The sequence below is a fragment of the Amblyomma mixtum genome, chromosome 4 (genome assembly GCF_055824585.1).
Source record: "Amblyomma mixtum isolate Tamu chromosome 4, ASM5582458v1, whole genome shotgun sequence".
In the NCBI taxonomy this organism is placed as follows: domain Eukaryota; kingdom Metazoa; phylum Arthropoda; class Arachnida; order Ixodida; family Ixodidae; genus Amblyomma; species Amblyomma mixtum.
Window position 1 is genome coordinate 88,589,646 of NC_143015.1, and position 21,231 is coordinate 88,610,876.

Sequence of the window (21,231 nt, forward strand, 5' to 3'; positions counted from 1 at the left end):
GTGTGACGTCATCCACTGGTGACGTCACCACTGTCACATAGGCAAAGTGGTGAGGAAAACGCTTTCGCCTCTATGCACTTTAGACAGTCAAAGTGCTCCCTGAATTTTTGAATCCAAACCCCTTGACGCATTGGGAGCATGCACATCCCCTGTTGGGCATGAAATTAGTATCTAATTGTCTATTATGAAATCGTATTGCTTAGCGCCTGCTGATTGGAATGTAGGATTTTCTCAATTTACCACTTCGGAAGTTTTTGGTCTTCACTCAGTCGCTGCTTTTAAGAGGGGTATGTTTACCAATTCTTCACTGGCTTTAGTGCATCGTGGTGACCCATTTTCTATGTGCAGAACAGGTTCAGAGCTGGAAACTGCTCACCTGAGATAATTTCTTGGCCGTGAAGGCCGGACTCAGCACGGCACGCATTTCGCGCCATCGGTCCACAGGAGCGTTGACGATCAGTTTCTTGTGAAATTCGGGCACGGCCTGAACCTCGATGATAGTCTGTAAGCGGATGTATAATTGTAGATTATCTATTACGCTCTAAAGTTTTCATAAAAGCTGCAAAGTGTTTCGTCTCAGAGCCACCTTTGCTTAGGAATGCGCTTTTCAGACATATTGTTTACTTATTTTGGTCAAATGTTTAGGGGAATCCCCCAACGTGGAGTATATTTGTAATAAGGGAGTAATTATTGGCATATACCCGAGCGCAGCCATACGGCTACAAAGGAAAGCTATACAGCTTTCTCAGAAACTTCGTAGTTAAAGAAAAATTCGTCCTGGTCCGAGGTTCGAACCCGGGACCACCGCTTCACCGGAGCAGTCGCTCTACCAATTGAGCTAACCGGGACGGCAAGCTTATGGTAGGGCGAGAGCGAATTGATCAATAACTCGAAGTGGGAACAGTTTTGGTCAAATGTTTAGGGGAATTCCTCAAGGTGGAGTATATTTGTAATTCCTTTGTAGCCGTATGGCTGCGCTCGGGTGGATTCCAATGAGTAATTAATCCTTTATTACAATTTTTACTTATGTCTTGTATTTTTATTCTCTCGCTCTTTCATTTCATTTCACTTATTTCATCCTTAAAGGCCCGAGGGCATTACATAAGGAGGGGGTTACAAGTTGTTTTGTGTAAATGCACTCATGATGAAAACATAGGCAATGAAAGAAACACTGCAACTGCAAACGCTACAAAAATAAAATAAAGAGTATGAAGTTGTTATAAAATAAGAGAAGCCAAAAATGTACAGGAAAATACAAGAAAAACACAGAGTAAGTACAGAAAAAAGTAAAGGCCAACAAACGGTTCACGTGTTTTGAAAATGACTGGTGAGTTTAGCGTGAAATGATTTGCGATCGTTGCATGATACTACGACGTTGGGCAGGGCATTCCAATGGTTTATTGTCTGCAGTAGTACAGACCGCGATATAAACCCTTCTTTACTAACAGTCTTAATGTAACGTCACAAGTCGCTGCGTTTGTACTGGTGAGGAATATGTTAAGACAATATTATCTGAAAAAACAAAAACAGACATTACGATATTTGGCAATTGAAGTTTGAGGGTAGCTCTTCATACTCCACACTGTCAATGCTGGATGGATACGCTGCTAGCCACCCTCCGGGATCTTCCCGCGGTGGCCACCTTCCACGGCTTTCGCAATGACACGTGGCGATTCTCACTGCTACTGCCTGCCAGCACGCCACCTGTCACGCTCTACCTGTGAGGTGACATGTTACGTAGACTACGCCGACATCAGGGAACGCAGGAACAGGCGCCTGAGTTGTGCTCTAAAATCAAGTGAGGTCCTCTGTTACTATATTCTGCGCAGTAAGGGCGTTAAAAAGGCTATTTTTACAAATATACTTTAGCATTACAATGCAGCACAGACACCCCATCCAGTCTGATACAACTACGAGGGACTGATGCGCATAAGGAAACGACAAAAATTATTCAGCAAACCCAGTTATATAACTATTATCAAACGGCTAAGTCCCTTTGGGGAGAAGGTGGGATGTGCTGCCGTACTAGAGGGATGGGTAGCACTTGTTCTCAAACTATGAAGCCGCGTAAGGGGACGAACGAACAATACCAAAAGTTTTCTTGTTGCCTTTTATGTTGTGAGTGTGGCAGCTATCCACAGATAATGACGTGTAGTATCATTAAAAATCGATGCCTGTTACCGAACTCAATCTTCATATTCTCACCCCTCGTTCTGCAAAATTGTGGAAGTCCTCGATCTCTACTTTGTTCAAGAGCTTCAGGTCGTTGACCAGCAAAAAAGGCAGGGCTCCATTGTAGAACCTACGTAGGATACACCGCAAGGAAGCAGTTAGTACGTTGAACTCACTGTTAGGATAAGGAGTAATTACTCGTAGTACCTCGTAACACTTTTTTAAAAGATTCTGAGGCCGTCAAGCTGAATGAGGCAGCTTAGGAGGAAGTAATGTTTGAAAAACGATCTTCCAGTTTCGCTCACACAGAAATGAACAAGAATTACACAAGCTTTATGAACCTTTAGTGGCAAAACTAGCCAGTGGCAGCCACTACCGGGCCCAGCTCACGTTCTGGTCACTGCTTTGTCGCCTGTTTACATTTGCGAGACATTTTATGTTTGCGAACCTGGCGTAACGGAACTTTTTTTTTTTTACATCCATCCTTTCTATGTCAGGTTCCGTACATTGACTACACGACGCCACTAAGCTAATATTTCTGGCGAGTTACAATTGGCGCAACAGGACAGCGATAGTTGCAGAACCGTTGATGATGTCAAGCGAGCTTGTAACAACGTAAACGAATGCGGCTCAGTTTAGCACAAATTTCGGCGCTTCGACATGTGAAACATTTGTTCTATGCTGTATTTTGCCGCAAAACTCTACGCATCGTCAGCAACAAATGAGAACAGAAAATGCTTTCCTGACGCGTTCCCTGAATTTGGTGTCATGATGACGCACGTACACGTCGCGAAGGGCTCACAGCACAGGTCTGTCTCCAGTTCATTCTAAACTCAAATTCTGAACATCGTTTCTGAGGCAAAACCCTTCGATGCGGTGCCCACTGCCCTGCCCGGAAAGAGACGGGGACCATGCGTTCAGCATGAATAGTTGCACCCGCTGATGGATGTGCCACGAAATGATAGGTTGTAGTTACCAACCCATTTAATCTTGCGTTGGCAGGTACACTTTCAAACTTCTATACATGATGAGTATATGGTTGTCTGATGAGTTTCTATTGCATAATCTATGATGTTCATAGCGGCAGTTTAATATATAAAAAACAAGAAACGGTGGTATGAGCCGCAGCTGCTTTTAGTGAGCGGTGAGCGTCTCAACCTTCGTGCAGCTTTTGCCGCGGAATACTTCTGAGGTAGCCACTTTGGTAGTTGTTCCTGTGTGATATGCAGACTTCCTTGAAAGCCAAACAAAACTGAATCATCATTGCGCAAAACGGACAGGCGGTAATTCAATGTGAACTGGCAGATCAGCTGTATGTAGTCCTCTCTTTGCTTTTGGTTTTGCATTTTTGGTTTTCTCCTTTTCACTTTATGATGAGATTATTTACGTTTGGCGCCATATTGCTCTTTCCGTGCTTACCGAGCTGGTCGGACTACTGCACCGTACTCCGCGTTTGAACTGCACACTGAAAGGTCAGACAGATACTTTGGTTTTCGTTTTCTTCGCCACCTTACATGGCGCAGAAAGAACTGATAAATATTATGAACACGAAGTGGTTAAAGAAGAGAGGGCAGAGCTTTGGCAGCGTTATAGGAAGTGTTTGAACCTCAAGACCTGGGAGGACTGGGAGACCCTGCTGCGCTCGGAGGACCCGGCCGTGCAGACCATCGCAACCGGCCGGGCTGCCAGTGTTATGGACCTTAGGAACATAAACACTTGAGTGCAGTGGGGTCGTGCGGGGACCCTGGGGCGTGCCCCGAATTCCTTGTACAATAAAGTTTTTTTTTCTCTCTCTCTCTCTTGTCATGTGGACGAAATATCAAAGCATTTGCCATGGCAACTGATAAACACATCTACGGGCATTTTAGAATCTGAATTGGTTATAGACTCCGAAAAACTATCGGAAAGGGAACAACATGGGAATCGGCGTGTACTGGTAACAGCGCATGGAGGATATGCGGAAGAAGGCAGAGAAATGGGAGGCCAAACAAATGGAGAGCAAACAAAGTATTTGCTTGCACAGCCGCATGCAATTTGTTTTTTTTTTAGGCCTAGCTCGAAAACTAGAGAACATCGAAGGCATCAGGCATGCAATGTATGCTGACGATATAACAGTCTGGACAAACACGGGCTGTCTCGGAGAGAAGGAAGAAAGGCTACAGCAAGCGGCCTCTTGTGTAGAGCAATACCTCGCAGAAAGAGGACTCTCATGCTCGACCGAGAAATCGGAACTGCTGAGAGTCTGGAGAGGCAAGCAAAACCGGACCGTCCCAACCAACGAGGACCTAAAACTCAACGTCTGCATAGAAGGGACGCCCATACCCGAAAAGACAACAATAAGAATTTTGGGCATGTGGGTTCAATCCAACCAGCGCAGTACTCACACTTTTACCCTACTGAAAGCAACAACGCTACAAGTCGCACGCATGATCACCCGTATCACGAACAGGCGACATGGCATGCGTGAAGAAGACACACTAAAACTAGTCAGAAGCCTAATGGTTAGTCGAATCACGTACAGCCTACCCTACCAGTGCCTCAACAAAAATGAAATACAACAAGCGGATGCCCTGCTACGCAAAGCGTATAAGACAGCGCTCCGACTACCACGCAACACGTCTACAGAAAAACTCATGGCCCTGGGATTACACAACACCTTTGAGGAGCTACGAGAGGCGCAGCTTGAGTCGCAAAAACTCAGGCTGTTGCAAACAACGACAGGAAGAGCGCTCCTGCAGAGGCTCGGATACCGCGAGCAGATGTGAGAAATGTCGAGGACGGCAACGATCCCCGACGAGCTTCGCAAGACCCTCAAGGTAGCGCCAATACCAAAAAACATGGATCCCAACCTCCATCGAGGCAGAAGAGAAGCGAGGGCCGAATTCATCGAGAAAACATACGCTCCTCAAGCCACGACCGTGTATACAGACGCGTCTTGGAGAGGAGGAGATACCAAAATCGCTGTAGCGGCGGTGGTCGATTCGTCTTTACGCGAAATGACCAGCGCGTCTCTCCGAGGCTGCACAGCTGCAGAGTCCGAGGAAGTAGCCGTTGCTCTAGCGGTGGCGGAGGGCTATAGAACCGGGCGGTCACTAACAATACTTACGGACTCTCAAACAGCCTGCCGAAATTACATGAATGGCAGGATAGGTCGTCACGCGCTCCGTATACTCCTCGCAGCGAGTGACAGAATTAAAAACCGGGAAGAACAAAACGACAAGATCCGACACAAAATTGTGTGGGTACCGGGGCACACGGGGGTGGCAGGGAACCGAGAGGCCGACAGGATAGCTCGAGGATACATTACTTTCCGAGCTTCCGACGAGACCGCGGAACTCGCGCCAGCACCCAGGGAATACTCGGCCATACTACAAAACTATAGAGGCAGAAGAATGCGATATCCCCCACCGCACAAATCTCTCAGCAGAGAGGAAGCTGTCACTTGGAGACAATTACAAACAGGCTCTTTCGCAAACCTACATATACTAAACAAAATGCACCCTACGATATACACGAACAAATGTCCCTGGTGCGACGAAAAACCTACACTATACCACATCACATGGGCCTGCCAAAACATAGACGTGGTCCCCAAAATACAAAACCCGAGTGCGGAGCAGTGGGAGACTCTGCTGTCCAGCGACCGCTGCGAAGACCAACAAGGTCTGGTACAGCGAGCTCAACGGGCGGCAGTGGCCAGCGGAGCCCTGGACTGAGGGCAACCGACCACTGATTAGAGGCGGACGACTTCGACAGAGAAGGCTCCTGGGGGTAGAACCAAGACGTCTCTGAAGATGCCCCCAAACCGCAGGAAAAACCATTAGTGTAAATAAAGTTTTCCCTTCCTTTTCCCTTCCTTGTCAGCAAGGTGTGATGTGTGCTACAGCTTTTTCATGATTCTTTAAAAGAGCGCAAAAGACAGGGACACAGATAGAAAAGACACACAGAGCGCTGACTTACAACTAAATTTATTCATGCAAAATACATGTATATATACATAAGGCAAGATGCGCGAAGGCGGCAAACTGGTAAAATGCGCCAAAAAAATTGAAAAAAACCTATTGACGTGTCGCGCGCTTTGCCAAGTACGCCCGTTCTTTTTCAGATAGCGCAAGAGAAGGGGTGCTGACGCAAAGGTCACCCAGAGCTGATATCCTTTGGGCCTCAATATTTCCCTCGTGGTTCGGTCCTTGCTTCTTTTGAAAGTTCGGCACCTATAAAACATGGGTTTACACACTTCCTGATTTTCTTTTGTGCATTCAGAGCAGTGAAGCGGCAGGTTGCGGTCTTTGGAGCTAGCCAAATCATTTTTATGTTCCCTTAATCTGTCGTTGAGGCAACGCCCTGTTTGTCCGACGTATAGTTTTCCACAAGATAGCGGAAGTTCATAAACTATCCCTTCAGTACAATCTACATACCTGTTTTGATGGTTTTTCTTGCATGCAACCATTGGCTTTGTCACGGGACAACTCATGCGACTAAGGATGGAGAGCTTACACGGGGCGGAAAAGGCTACGCGAACGTCTGAACGCTGCGCTAGCTTCTTTAAGTTGTGCGAGAATGTATGCATATAGGGAATTACCGCCATTTTTTTCTGCTTCCTTGATGACACTGTGTCGGGGCTATGTTCGCCTTTTTGTTCGTGCTTGAGCAAGGCCTCTGCGACAAATATCTGTAGATGCTTCGGGTAGCCTGCTGACGTTAGCCTAAACGACTGCCGAGCAAAACTGTAGTCTTGTAAGTGCTCACAAGATTTTTTCAGGGCGTTCTTGAAACACGAATTAACAATAGCTCTCTTAACCAGTTTGGAATGCGCTGATTGAAATTGAAGTAGTGGCTTGTTAGATCGGGGTTCATATGCCCAACGCACGTGGTTGTCAGTAAATACAATGTTTAGATCTAAAAAGTGAATTGTTCCATCTTCCGGAAGTTCGTGCGTCAGAGTTAGTGGTTTAAGACCCTCACGAAAAATGGTGAGTGCATTAAAAACATCATGCTCGTAAAATCCAGAGCTGATGTTAAAAATCACTAAAAAGTCATCTACAAATCTAAAAACTTTAAAAACATTGGTTCCTTCAAGACTGTCGCGCAGCAGTCGGTCATATTTGGCTAAAAGTAAATCGCAAAGACTGGGAGCAATGCAGGAACCAATGCAAATTCCTTTTTTTTGGAGATAAAAGCTGTCTTCCCACTTCGCGAAAGTTGAATTTAGATAAAAAGTTAAAAGTTATAAAAAAGCACCAACCGATATTCCTGCAGAATTCTGGAAAGCCACCACTCCAAGTTGATCAATGCACTCCTCAATGCACTCTAACAATTTATCCTTCGGGAGGGAATAATATAAGTTCTTAATGTCGATGGATATAGCACTCAGCCGCTTATCGTTACAGGAGTTCAGAAAGTCAAGGACCTCGTCAGATTTCTTTACCACGAAAGGATCGTTAACTCGCAAAAGGGCTAGTTTCTCTTGCAAAAACAGAGCTATCGATTTCTGCCATGATTTATTTTCGGATACTATTACACGGAAAGGGCATTCTGGTTTGTGGGTTTTTGCGGAAAAGAATAAATCTAGGTGGTCCTTATTGCTGTTTTCAATTGATTTAACCAGATGTTGCAGGTTTAACCTGCCACATAATTTTTTTGCATTTGTTTTGATCTTGGACAGCTTAATATCATCACGAGGTTGAAATACTTCAGCAATTCAGAAAATACATGTATATATAGTTCAGAAAATACATGTATATATACATGTATTTTCCATGAATAGATTTAGTTGTAAGTCAGCGCTGTGTGTGTCTTTTCTTTCTGTGTCCCTGTCTTTTGCGCTGTTTTAAAGAATCATGGTTCACCAACTAGCCTGCACGTCTACCCTTGTAAGCTTTTTCAGTGTTCAAGGACGAATACAAAAGCTGCACAGTGTCTTTTCAGTTTCTATCTGGGCTTTGTCGTATGAAAAAAGATGCAGTGCGAACGTTTTTCGCAGCCTAAGCTCTGATCGCGTATTGTGACGCTATAAGCAAGCACTATCAGGAGAAAACAGGTTCTGAGAGACCTTGCTGTAGTCTTTCTTGCTGCTCTGGGTCGGTTGTTACACTGTTTTGGACCGGGGCAGAATATATTGACACGAGCAAACGAATTCCTAAACAGCCCGTCGCGAAAGCGCTGTTCTTTAAAATGCATGCGCGGATTTTGCCCGTGAGGAGATGCTGGCTTTGTACCATGGAATGTAAATTGACCTTAATGCAGGACGGCATAGACTGTTTAAAATGTAATTTTGAACGGAAAGGATATAATTTGCTTTTGGGAGGGATTGAGCGAATTTTAAACGAGGGCTTAAAGAAGCGAGGGCCGCAAGAGAAATGCTCCAGTTTTGCCCACCATCTCAGAGTGGTATGACCAATATTGCCACTTCTTTGCGGTCTTCACAAGTCGTGAATTATTAGCGTGTTGTTTGGTGCAAGATATCCTCACAGAATTACCGGGACCCATGACTATCAAACTTCGAGAGAGCGTAACAGTACAGACTTGTTCTCATAGAAGCGACTGCGTGTTTTGGACGGGGCTTGAATGGTTAGTGCATTTGTTTGGAAATAAAGCAGCAAAGTCCAGGCTACGACGGGCTACAAGTGTAAGTTTCTGCAGGATAACCGGGTTCCTTGTGCCCACGATTTATGATGAATAGTGAAACGCACTTCTGGTGAAAACAACGCAGATTTCACATTTCACTGCGTAATATATTGTGCATAAACTTATTCTCGGGCGCAGGGAAGTTTTGGCAGTGCACCCTCCTTACTCACTTGGCTTCGGTCTTTCCCACCTTCCGTCACCCTAAGATTTCTTCGGGATATTCTTGGTGGCACGATACACAGCATCACTCAAGTAGTATCTTCAATCAAAACTTCATCATGGGATATGAGCGATGCAGTTGCTGACCGCACGAAATAAAAACACTGAAACTACCCACCACATTTGTACCGGCAGTATGACTGCTTTGCGAAGAAACGTTTGTTGGACTAAGAGGTCCAACAAACTATCATAACAGTTGTGCGCCGATCGAGTGCGCTGTCTTTGGTGAGAACGTTAGCTTAAGTGGTCAGTCGGAGGAACGGAACATACTAGACTGAATCGCTGAGGGAAGGGCCCACAAAGCCGTATTACTGAGTGCGCACGGCTGTTGCTAAAAAATATCAGCACCTTGCGTATCTCGACAATGCTCAGGTACATGTTTTTTGACCCATAAAGCCCCCAAGAGAAGGTGAAGATTGCAGGGACACATCAAAAATTCCGTTTCCACTTGTTTGAGCTTTATATGTACCATACCTCAAAAAATAAAGTTCTTGAAAGTTACATGAGCTCTAAAAGCGTGACGACTACCCCTTTCTTACAAAGCAAACGTAGTCATTCCTATATCACATTGGCTCTAGATGTTACAGCTGCATCCCTTCATTTGGCACTTGAGACGACATAAAAATACATGCCAGCCTATACACGACAACATTAAATTTGCACTACATGAGTTTCAGATATATGAGTTTAGTTGAGTTCGGATGCTCTAAGCTACACGTGGCGTTAGCATTGCGGTTTCTTCCGGCAATGGCTCTACCGTAGCGACACCTACAATAACTGAATCACATAATCCGGCACTGAACGAACAAACAGAAATAACAGTCACTTCTCTTATCACCATGTGGAGACTAGGTCCCTGTCCAGTAAGTACTTTAAAATAAGGCATGAAGCCTGCTTTCTACAGAATTGAATCCCGCGCGGGAAAACAATGTCCTGAAAGGAGTTGTGAGGGAGTCCTGGCTTCTTATCCATCTTTGTGACCTTAAAACAGCTTGGGGATTTCTGCCATGTTGTTGAAATTCATAGCGCCTGGCGCTTTATAGAAACAAAGTACAAAACATAGCGCACGTAGACAGCACTGACGTCCACAGGTGCCCTGTATTAACCTTAGAGTTTCTTGTAAAGGCTAGGCGCTTAGAAGAGACTATTTCCAAATATCCGAAGTTTCCGCCTTGATAAGCTCTATTCTCTCGTTATTTATTTATTTTTTTATTGAAATACCTCATGGAATCCGACTGGAGTATTATGTGTGGGGGGTTACATAACTGGAGTGGGAAAAAGAAGCAAGGAGAAGATACTTATTTTAACATCGTTATACAATAGCAAGCAACCAAGCAGAAAATAGAACTAAATTGAAAAACACACTACTGAACACACTTCAGAAAAAAACGCACTTCAAAGCAAAATGCTGGTTATTTTTTCTTTGAAAATAACATCATCTGAGATGTGAACAATGTTGTCAGGAAGACAATTCCAATAAATGATTGCACGGGGTAGGGCTGATCAGTTGACTGGAGTGGTCCTTCCCGAAACGCGTTTAAAACTGAGGTGATTATGCAATCGGTGAGATGTGCGGACCGGTTTTGTAAGAGGTAGTGTGAAGGAATGATGGCTACAAACAATTTGATGGATGAGGCAGATAAGTGCTATTGTTCTGCGAGATTCTAAGGATGCAAGGAATAACGAAGCCTTAATGTTAGTAATACCGGAATGTCGGCAATACTTGCGAGAAATAAACGAGCGGCACGATTTTGTACGCGTTCTAGGGAATGAATAAAGTACTGTTGTTGGGGTGACCAAATGGAAGATGCGTATTCAAGTTGAGGACGGAAAAGGCGACTGACGACGGTGATGGCTTTCAATAGTTAGTTATCAGATGCAAATATATGTATACTTAGCTATGGGAAGGAAATATCTACTCACCCGACAATATTTCCATACTTTTTTATCCACTCTTCGAACAATGTCGAAAATCCCTGAAAGAAATTATGGTGTGATGAGTGAAGAATGAGAAGAAATAGACGTTAATATCGAAAGGGGACAAAAAACCACAGAACATTAAAAGTAAAATTATCGTGTGAGCAGTCAACTTCATGTAAACCTCACCGCAGACAATGCGTTCTGATTAAGTTTAGCCCTTCTTAAAATTCAGCTGGTTGTTGGAATTCTTGGAGTTGTGGGTCGTGTTTCGAGCGCACGATTAGCACTGATATGTTCTAGTGCACCAGAGTAGTAGGCAGAGGGCTCGCTGATGAAGAACTAGCTTGCTCTGATACTACGAGCTCGCAATCATTTTTTGTGCTTGTGCACAGTCCTTACTCCATTATCCTTATCAGCGCCTTCATCGGCTTCCTGTAAAGGTATCTCAATAAGATTTTTTCCAACTCCACCTTCCAAATCTTCAATGTTTTCTTCTGGCAAGTGATCTTCCTGGGCAGATTGTTATTGGGAAACGAAATTGTCGAAAAACCGTTTATTAATCTTTTATAAAAGTAGGTAATATTGATTCACACTCCACATGCACTCGCCCTTTTATGTCGCCCATAAATGCAAAATCTTGTTTCGTAAAATCACACATACCCTTTTCTTTATTTCCAGCAGGTTTCCGTATAGGAGGCTCGGCTCGGGGCCAGGGACACCGATTTCTTGGAAGTACGAGAACCTCTTTTTCCGCCACTTGTAAATGCTGGAAAACAGAGAAAAATTACTGCCAATGCAGAGGAAAACCGAGAAAAATTACTGCCAATGCACTCAGACAGCTTCTCAACGATCCCACTAGATGCGAAAGGGCACAACGTTATATGAAACCGCAACTCTTAGATTGAAGCCGCCGCGCTGACTAAGTGGTTACGACGTTCGGCTGCTCACCCGAAAGACAAAGGTTTATTCCTGCCGCGGCGGCTGCATTTCGATGAAGGCCAAATTCTAGAGGCCCGTGTGCTGTGCGATGTCAGTGCACGTTAAAGAACCCCAGGTGGTCGAAGTTATCCGGAACCCTTCCCTACAGCGTCCCGGTAACCCCTTAAAACAAAACAAAACTTTTAGACTCAGTATTTCATACTTAACGGACACACGTGTTGAAGTAGCACAGATAGAGGGAAATGAGTGATAATGGCCTCAAAAATTATTCCCAAGGGAAAGTATACAACAGCTGTATCTTACCGGTAGTGACCAATGGAGCAGAAACGTGGAAGCTAACTAAAAGTGTTCAGCTTAAGGGCAACGCAGCTAATTATGGAAAGAAAAATAATATGTGTAACGTTGACAGACCGGAAGCAGATAGACTGGGTGAGTGAACAAACGCGGGTTAATGGCATCCCAATCGAAATCAAGAGGAAGAAATGGGCTTAGGCAGGGCATGTAATGTGAAGGCAAGATAACGGCTGGTCCTTAAAGGTAACGGAGTGGATTCCAAGAGAAGGCAAGCGTAGCAGGGGGCGGCAGAAAGTTAGATGGCCGGATGAGATTAAGAAATTTGCGGGAATACGGTGGCCGCAACTGGCGAAGGACAGGGTTAATTGGAGAGACGTGGGAGACTCCTTTGCCCTGCAGGGGGCGTAGTCAGGATGACGATGATGATATTTCTAAAACTGTGCTTCCTCCCATAGAATAACATCTACATAGTGGCAATGCTTCAAAGAACTGTGCGTGCCACAACACCGATTCCTGTGTTTTCGGTAACCAAACAGAAGATATTGCTACGGGTCGACTCAGAGAAGATGAGGCAGACGAAGTGAGAGGGCGCTTGGCGCGTGCTCGGGCTCCGAATCCTGGGCAGTGGCCTGTGTTTTGGCATCCGGTGCGCCCTGTGCTTGTGTTCTGTTCAGCGTGAGTGCACCAGTGTTCTGCGTGGCGTGAACGCCTCCTGCCACGTAACATCTTGGTGGAGGTGAGGACTTTCCCCTTCCTCTCGTTCTGGACTATCCCAACACGGAGCTTCGCAGCGGTCGCTACACCGGGACCGCTACAATGACGAAGCCCGGCGACTCGCCAAGTGCCACTGCCACTACATTCATGGTCATGGCTCATCCCCGTGACCCCGACATCTTTTCCGGTGCCTCAACTGAAAACGTCGAGAGATGGATCTCCATGTACGAACGTGTCAGCACCCATAACAGGTGGGACCCCACCGTCATGCTGGCAAACGTAATTTTCTATTTATCTGGCACAGCAAGGCAATGGTACGACACCAACGAGGACGAACTAACGAGTTGGGACATCTTCAAGGAAAAGCTTCGCGCTCTGTTCGGATCTCCAGATGCTTCGAAGATCGCAACCCAAAAACACCTTGAGTCGCGTGCTCAGTCCTCCAGTGAAGGTTACGTCACGTACATACAAGACGTCCTTGCCCTATGCCACCAGGTTGACAACTCCATGTCGGAAAACAAAAAGGTGGGCCACATCCTTAAGGGGATCGCGGACGACGCTTTCCATTTGCTTCTGTGCAAAGGATGTGATACCGTGGATGCCGTTATTAAGGAGTGCCGTCTCTTTGAGCAAGTCAAGAGCCGGCGCATATTTCCACAGTTTGAACGACTTCCCCATACGGCCGCCACATCTACGTGTGTTTTGCAGCAGCCACCACCTAGCCCACCTCCCACTTCGCCTCTCAACATCACCGACGCAGTCACCCGGCTCGTTCGCCGCGAAATGGAGGCCTGTGCACCTGCGGCCCCTCAACCTACCACCCCCAGTCACCCCTTGCCCGATGTCTCCCTCATTCAAGCCGTCGTGCGAGAGGAACTCGCAAATTTGGATCTCTCACATGCTATCTGTTCCATCGGGAACTCTAGCGTCCGACCACCAACCAGGAATGTTTTCCGTCCAAGGGCTCCGTACTTTCGTCACTAGCGTAATCCAGCAGAGTGGCGGACGCCTGATGATCGCCCAATATGTTTCAACTGTTCCTGTGTCGACCACATTTCCCGGCAATGCCGCAATAGATGGTTTCCGACTCCTCGCACCGAGCTTTCCTATGCCAACCGTTCAGATATGCCCCGCCGTTTTCCGCCTCGACCACCTCATGACCAATCAGATTCGGCCAATGATCTCGCCAGCTCCCGACCACGTCGTTCTTCCCGCTGTCCATCTCCCCGAGGCCGTCGTTTCCGATCCCCGCAGCCCCTTCGATCCTCGGCTGCAGTCTCATACGACCGCTCTGACTTGGAAAACTAGCTGATGCAGCTGCCGGAGGTGACGCTGCATCCACGGCCAGGCCCGCAAATCCTCTACAGACCTCCCACTTGAACCAACAAGACGTTTGTGTTGATGGTGTCCCCGTGCGTGCGCTTATCGACACTGGTGCGCATATCTCTGTCATGAGTGCACAACTTCGTCGTCGTTTACGTAAAGTTCTCACGCCGGCTCGGTCTCGAGTGCGTGTCGCGGACGGTGGAACAGTTAGTGTTCACGGACTCTGCACTGCACGCGTTAGTGTTGCTGGCCATGACCTTCCGGTGCAGTTCACTGTTTTGAACCCTTGTGCTCATGACCTCATCCTCGGCCTCGATTTCCTATCAGAACACTCCGCCCTGATCGACTGCTCTCAAGGCGTCCTACACCTCGATCTCCCAACCATCGATCCTGAACCCTTGCATTCTCCCCGACTGTATTCGCCCGACCAAGTTTCTCTGCCCTCACTAGCCGCCTTATTCGTTACCCTACGTCCTACCTCATCAGTGGCCGATGGTGACTACTTAGTCGCCCCTATTTTAGATGTCTTGCTGCACCGCAACGTTGCACTGCCCCATACTGTCGCTACAATCAGGGGAAACAGCGTGTCACTACCGTTAATTAATTTCAGCTATTCAGCCCAAGTCCTTCCACCTGGCATATGCGTGGCAACGTTCTCCCCTATTGGCTCCTGCCCACTTGCCCCATTGGACCCTGCCCATGCATCAGCTCCTGCAGACCCTGTTCACGCTCCTACTTTGACCGGCGCGATCACAGCAATGATGCCCTCCGATTTGCTCCCCGCTCAATCTTGTCAGCTGCGTGCACTTCTCGAGTCCTATTCCGACATCTTCGACCTCCATAACAGCGCCCTCGGCCATGCTCTTACCGTTACGCACCGCATCGACACCGGCGACGCTCCTCCGATCCGCCGCCGACCATACCGGGTCTCCCATGCAGAACGACAGGTAATCCAGGCGGAAGTGGCAAAAATGCTGGAGAAGAACATCATTGAGCCCTCTCACAGTCCTTGGGCTTCGCCCGTCGTCTTGGTCAAGAAGAAAGACGGCTCGTGGCGCTTCTTTGTGGATTACCGTCACCTGAATAAGATCACTAAAAAAGATGTCTATCCGCTTCCTCGAATCGACGATGCCTTAGACTGCCTCTACGGAGCCAAATTCTTCTCCTCCATAGACCTACGCTCTGGCTATTGGCAAATTGCTGTGGATGACCAGGATCGGGAGAAGACTGCTTTTGTTACTCCTGATGGATTATATCAGTTTAAGGTTATGCCTTTCGGCTTATGTAACGCCACAGCCACTTTCGAGCGCATGATGGACTCCTTGCTGCAAGGATTTAAGTGGTCCACTTGCCTCTGCTATTTAGACGATGTAATTGTGTTTTCTACCTCGTTTTCGTCCCACATGGACCACCTCTCACAAGTTCTTTCCCTCTTCCGTCATGCCGGGCTGCAGCTCAACTCTTGAAAATGCCGTTTCGCGCGTCGTCAGCTCAATATACTAGGCCATGTCGTCGATGCTACAGGGGTTCGTCCCGATCCAGACAAGCTCCGAGCAGTAAAGGACTTCCCAGTACCCCGTACGAGCAACGCCGTCCGAAGTTTTTGGGTCTTTGTTCTTACTTTCGTAGATTTATTCAAGATTTTGCCGACATTGCTCAGCCGCTCAGCGATCTTCTTAAAAAGGATGTCAGTTTTTCCTGGGGGTCCTCTCAAGACCACGCCTTTACCCACCTTATAAGGAAGCTTACCACTGCACCGGTCTTGGCACACTTTGATGTGTCAGCTCCTACGGAAGTCCGTACTGATGCTAGTGGCCATGGAATCGGGGCAATCCTTTCCCAGCGTCAATCCGGCACACATCGCGTAATTGCCTATGCTAGCCGCCTCCTATCCCCTTCCGAGAAGAACTACTCCATTACCGAAAGAGAGTGCTTGGCCCTCGTCTGGGCTGTTGGCAAATTTCGACCCTACCTATATGGCAGGCCATTCACAGTTGTTACAGATCATCACGCACTGTGCTGGCTCTCTTCTCTGAAGGATCCTATCGGTCGCCTCGGTCGTTGGGCGCTACGACTCCAAGAATATGACTACGTTGTGATCTACAAGTCCGGATGGTTGCACAAAGATGCCGACTGCCTCTCTCTTTACCCTGTTGCCCACACTAATACTGCGACGAGCGCAAGCGCTATTGACCTGCTCTCTCTATCGCCGTTTACAACTATCGGCGAAGAACAGCGTCGGGATGCGGAGCTTCTCTCCATCATCGATCGCCTAACGTCCGCCCACACCGACCCTTCACTGAACCGCTTTGCTCTCGTTGATGGTATTTTATACCGCCGGAATCTTCAACCAACTGGTCCTGACCTTCTCCTCGTCGTCCCGAAGCACTTACGAACAGTCGTTCTCCACGAACTCCATGACCTCCCGACTGCTGGCCATCTAGGCGTTACTCGCACGTACGACCGTATCCGTCGTCGGTTCTTCTGGCCTGGCCTCTACCGCTCAGTGCGCCGTTACGTTGGTTCTTGCGATGAGTGTCAGCGTCGCAAGCGCCCTGCATCTGCTCCCGCTGGCTTTCTTCAGCTCATTGACATCCCTCCGGAGCCGTTCTACCGTGTCGGCTTGGATCTTCTCGGCCCCTTTCCTGAGTCCACTTCTGGGAACAGATGGGTTGCAGTGGCCACAGACTATGCCACCCGGTACGCGATAACACGTGCGCTCCCCACGAGTACTGCCGCTGATGTCGCCGACTTTCTTCTTCAGGACGTCATTCTTCATCCTGGAGCACCCCACCAACTGCTCCCTGACCGAGGCCACACCTTCCTTTCAGCAGTGGTAAACGACATTCTTCGCGCGTGCTCAACTAAGCACAAGTTGACGACCGCTTACCCCCCCCCCCCCAAACTAATGGCCTCACCGAGCGACTCAATCGCACGCTTACCGACATGCTCGCCATGTACGTCTCCTCTGATCACCGAGACTGGGACGTCGCACTCCCATACGTTACCTTTGCATATAATTCATCCCGCCACGACACTGCCGGCTACTCTCCGTTTTACCTCCTGTACGGCCGCGAGCCTCAACTGCCGCTTGACACATTGTATCGAACATCTCCTCCCCCACATTCTGAATACGCCCGTGAAGCCATTGCCCATGCCGACCATGCTCGCCAAGTCGCCCGTTCCCGCTTGCAAGCCTCCCAAGCTTCTCAGCAAGAGCACTATAACCGCCGCCACCTGGACAGTGCCTTCTTGCCTGGGTCCCTTGTATTGCTCTGGGTGCCTTCTCGCCCTGTAGGGCTCTCGGAAAAGCTTCTTTCTCGATATGTGGGCCCGTATCGTGTGCTGCGCCAAGTCACAGCCGTCACATACGAGATTGAGCCTGCCTTCCCCGAGTGCACTTCCCGTACTCCACCCTCCGATGTTGTGCACGTGTCGCGCCTTAAGCCCTACCACCTACCTTCTTCTGACACTCGCTAAGCAGCACCGTGACGGTGCTTTTGCGCCCGGGGGTCATGCTACGGGTCGACTCAGAGAAGATGAGGCAGACGAAGTGAGAGGGCGCTTGGCGCGTGCTCGGGCTCCGAATCCTGGGCAGTGGCCTGTGTTTTGGCATCCGGTGCGCCCTGTGCTTGTGTTCTGTTCAGCGTGAGTGCACCAGTGTTCTGTGTGGCGTGAACGCCTCCTGCCACGTAACAATATTACTCATACGCTTCTTTTGGAAATGGGCACCAATCCCATTCATGTGTCCGAGGTGGCTTGAGGTGCAATTGCTTCTTATACACTTGACCTCCGGGAACAGTGGCAGAGGAAGAATAGGAAGTGCTTTAGTTTAATAAAATTGGGCTTATTAAACAGCACGACAAGCATTTAGGAGGGGAAACGCAAGTAGAAAAGGCAATTACCCGCAATAAGAGGCCTTTCTGACTAACAAGCAGATTTCCGTTAAGATAGCTTTGTGTGCGCTGCTGCCTGAGGCTCGGTTGTACCGTCACTGACTTGGAAAACGCTATCACACAGTCCTTTTTCCTCTTGGGGTGATAACTGTTGCTGGAGGGGCGGCGTAAAGTAATCTCTTGGTGTGAAAGCACTTCGGATAAGCTCGAAGGAGCATCGTACGACCGGTAGCCAATCGGCGCTGCAACACCAAGGTCAGGTTACCTTGTGGCGTCCCCACAACCGGACCTGACGGGTGGCAGTTAAATTAATCATTAGTCCCGAGAGGTTGCTCGGGAACAGCAAAATTCATTCACAATCCCCACCGGTGCCTGTGATGGAAACAGCCACCTGCTATTAGAGTGACGTATCGCTTAATCGCTTGCTCCAAGGCGGTGGTAGTGGCATTAGGACTCGCCATGATCTATGAATGTTAATTATAGAATGACCAATTCTGCATATAAGGGCATTAACCCACTCAAGCAGTCGTGTCATACCCTTAAAGCGGATCTTAATTCTCCCCTTTAATTAAAGAATGAACACATGCTTTCGCAATGCACTCGGTTTAACAAAGTTAAACACTTACCGCTTTCTTAAATAAAATTTGCACCACAAATACGCGGCTTAAATGCTCGACCACGGTAAAGCATCCACAAAGAGCCACCCGCTCTCTGGGCAGAACGCAACTAGGTTCCGACTACGACACCTCGGGCCCCAGAACCTTTCGGTGCTGTTGCGGCCCGCCTGTCGCCTTGCTGAGAGGGGAACCCAGCGCTCTGGTTTCTATAGATTGAGGGACGCTTCCACCTGATCCGGATCACATCGCAACCGATGCTATATCGCATGTACAGCATTTGTCAGAGGTTTGGAGCCCAGGGGATTTGCTTCTGAGCCACCATGTGTGGTTCGTAATGCATCTCCAGCGCTGCAAATTTCCTGAACGTAAAATGATTTCGGGTCCTGCCTCCTCCAATGGGCAGGGCTGCCACGAATGCTTCAGGAGTCCCACTACAAGGCATAGAGGCAAACCCCCTGGGCTCTAAACTTTTGACAAAAACTGTACATATCTATATGCAATACATGTATATACTCACCGCTATCTATGCACAAAACCACCTTCAGACAAACGCACAACTTCTAAATGTCGAGAATGGCCGCAGTGGCCACACTGAACATATTCAAACCTGCACACCAACATATACACCACCATGTTTTCCTCTTCATTGGTGTAGAAAAACAGGCTAAACTCACATATTTCCGGAACAGTAGGTTTCTAGACAACCTGTGGAGGGCATAAGCCCTTTTGGCAAAATTAAGCTTTCATCCAAGAGACCAGACGTCTCTCCCGAACCCAGCATGTCACAGATGTGACGTAGAGGCTCACCTATTACGCCGCCGCTGTGGTAAAAAAAAAAGGGGGTGGGGGCACAAGTGGTCTTTACCACACACGCCGGGTTGCAGATTGGGGCGCCTCAAAATCATCAATAGGCTCGGAAAAGCTTGCACCCATTAAAAAGCTGTTAATATTCGGCGGCCTCGGAAATCGAACCCAGCTACTACGGCATTCGCGGTAGATGGTAATACACCTAGACCACCACTGTGGGAAATTAGTAGATATTTCTGCGACGGGAAGCAAGAAAGAATATTACTGGAGTATACGTACGTGTACGAAGTCCCCAACAAAATGATGATGGACGCCGTAGCAATCAAGGCAATCATTTTTCCTACTTGTTTAAATCAAGTTGTACAATAGCCGGGAGTGCCACTGGTGCCGGGACTATGTACTCAGCTGCTTGCCTGACTCTTGCAGCTCGCTCTTGGTTGGAACGGCATTTATGTGCGAGACTCGACGGCAGCTGCTAGTATGCGAAAATTGTGCACTGCAAAACGGAAGATAACGGCTACGAATCAGAATACGATTCAACATGTGGAGCGCGCATGTTGCGGGTCCTTTCTGTCAGTCAGCTTAGTTTACGTGGCTCCAGGGAAAGGGAACAAAAAATACCATGGTTATAATTACAAAAATACTACTAAACTTTTGCTCCTCGAGGTTACTGGTGCGGTCTCAGCTTTGAGCGTTAGCTAATCCTTAGTTTCGGAGTAAAATTGCGCAATAGTTTTGGCAGGGATGAACGACTGGAAACCTGTGAGTGTCGAGACCGTTACAGGAATTCTATCGTAGCGTTCTTCTTCTTAGTGCCGGCTTCGTATTTTGTTCTTTTTTTTTTGCTCAAGTCATCTAGTTTGGCATGAAACATTTTACGAAACATAGCAGACTTGGGCGACTATTTCCGTAATTAGAAAAATTTTGGAGAAGACAGCGCCATTCGAATAGAAGCGGCCAGCCTCAGAAACAAGACCGTTCGGCAATTCTTCGAACTGCACCAGTGGGCCTGAGATGACTGAGCACGCTCGAGCATAGATTGAGTGAGAGAGTTTGTAGCAAAATGCCTGTTAGTAAAGAACATGAATTAAGCTTCAGTGGTGAAAAAAATTCCGCATTTGCTCGGTTTGGTAGCATACACTAGCGTTCGACAATCAAAGCGATCAAGCAGCACTGCTCGAGTATGAGAAACATTAAAAAATTTGTAGCAATTATGTCTGTGATGAAGTCAGATAAATTATCCGCGCTTTGTTAGAAAAGTGGCATGACAAGGCAGTTTGAGAGGCCGCAGAGTGACGGTGGCATGCGCGTCACTACTTTCATTTGCTGTTATACTAAACATCATACTGTTGCTGTTGGGAAGGCAAGAGAGAATAATTTATTAGCCATAGCTTATATTGTGTGCACTTTTTTCCGTTTTATGCTTTTTGCTTACATCATCTCTGATTGATACAAAATTAAAAAAAAAAGACATCGCCTATATTCCTTTGTTTTGGTGGCTGTTGGCTTCCGTCTTGTATGCCTTAACGAGCACCTATGCTTCCCATCACTTGTGTGCTTAACATTTTAAAGAGGGCCGCGAATCTGGCAGCCTTAATGCCACAGGTAGCATAAGAGGATTCTCGCAGTCTAGAGATGTAAATTTCAAGGAATTTTCAATGGCATGAAAAAAACCGTTTTTTGCAGGTTTTTTTCATGAA

The 21,231-nt window shown here is 47.4% G+C and overlaps 1 protein-coding gene across 1 annotated transcript in view; it reads right to left on the minus strand.

The window, feature by feature from the left end:
• Positions 1–19,945, minus strand: part of LOC149347338 (cytochrome P450 3A8-like) — a 40,420-nt gene extending 20,475 nt beyond the window's left edge. Inside the window, exons 1-5 of the mRNA XM_089585556.1 lie at positions 19,811–19,945; positions 11,599–11,704; positions 10,942–10,994; positions 2,206–2,302; positions 377–502 (exon numbers count right to left, since the gene is read on the minus strand). Of these exons, the coding sequence (XP_089441682.1) occupies positions 377–502; positions 2,206–2,302; positions 10,942–10,994; positions 11,599–11,704; positions 19,811–19,866 (438 nt within the window). The 5' untranslated portion in view covers positions 19,867–19,945. The remainder of the gene's footprint in view (positions 1–376; positions 503–2,205; positions 2,303–10,941; positions 10,995–11,598; positions 11,705–19,810) is intronic.
• Between the last annotated feature and the right edge of the window lie 1,286 nt (positions 19,946–21,231).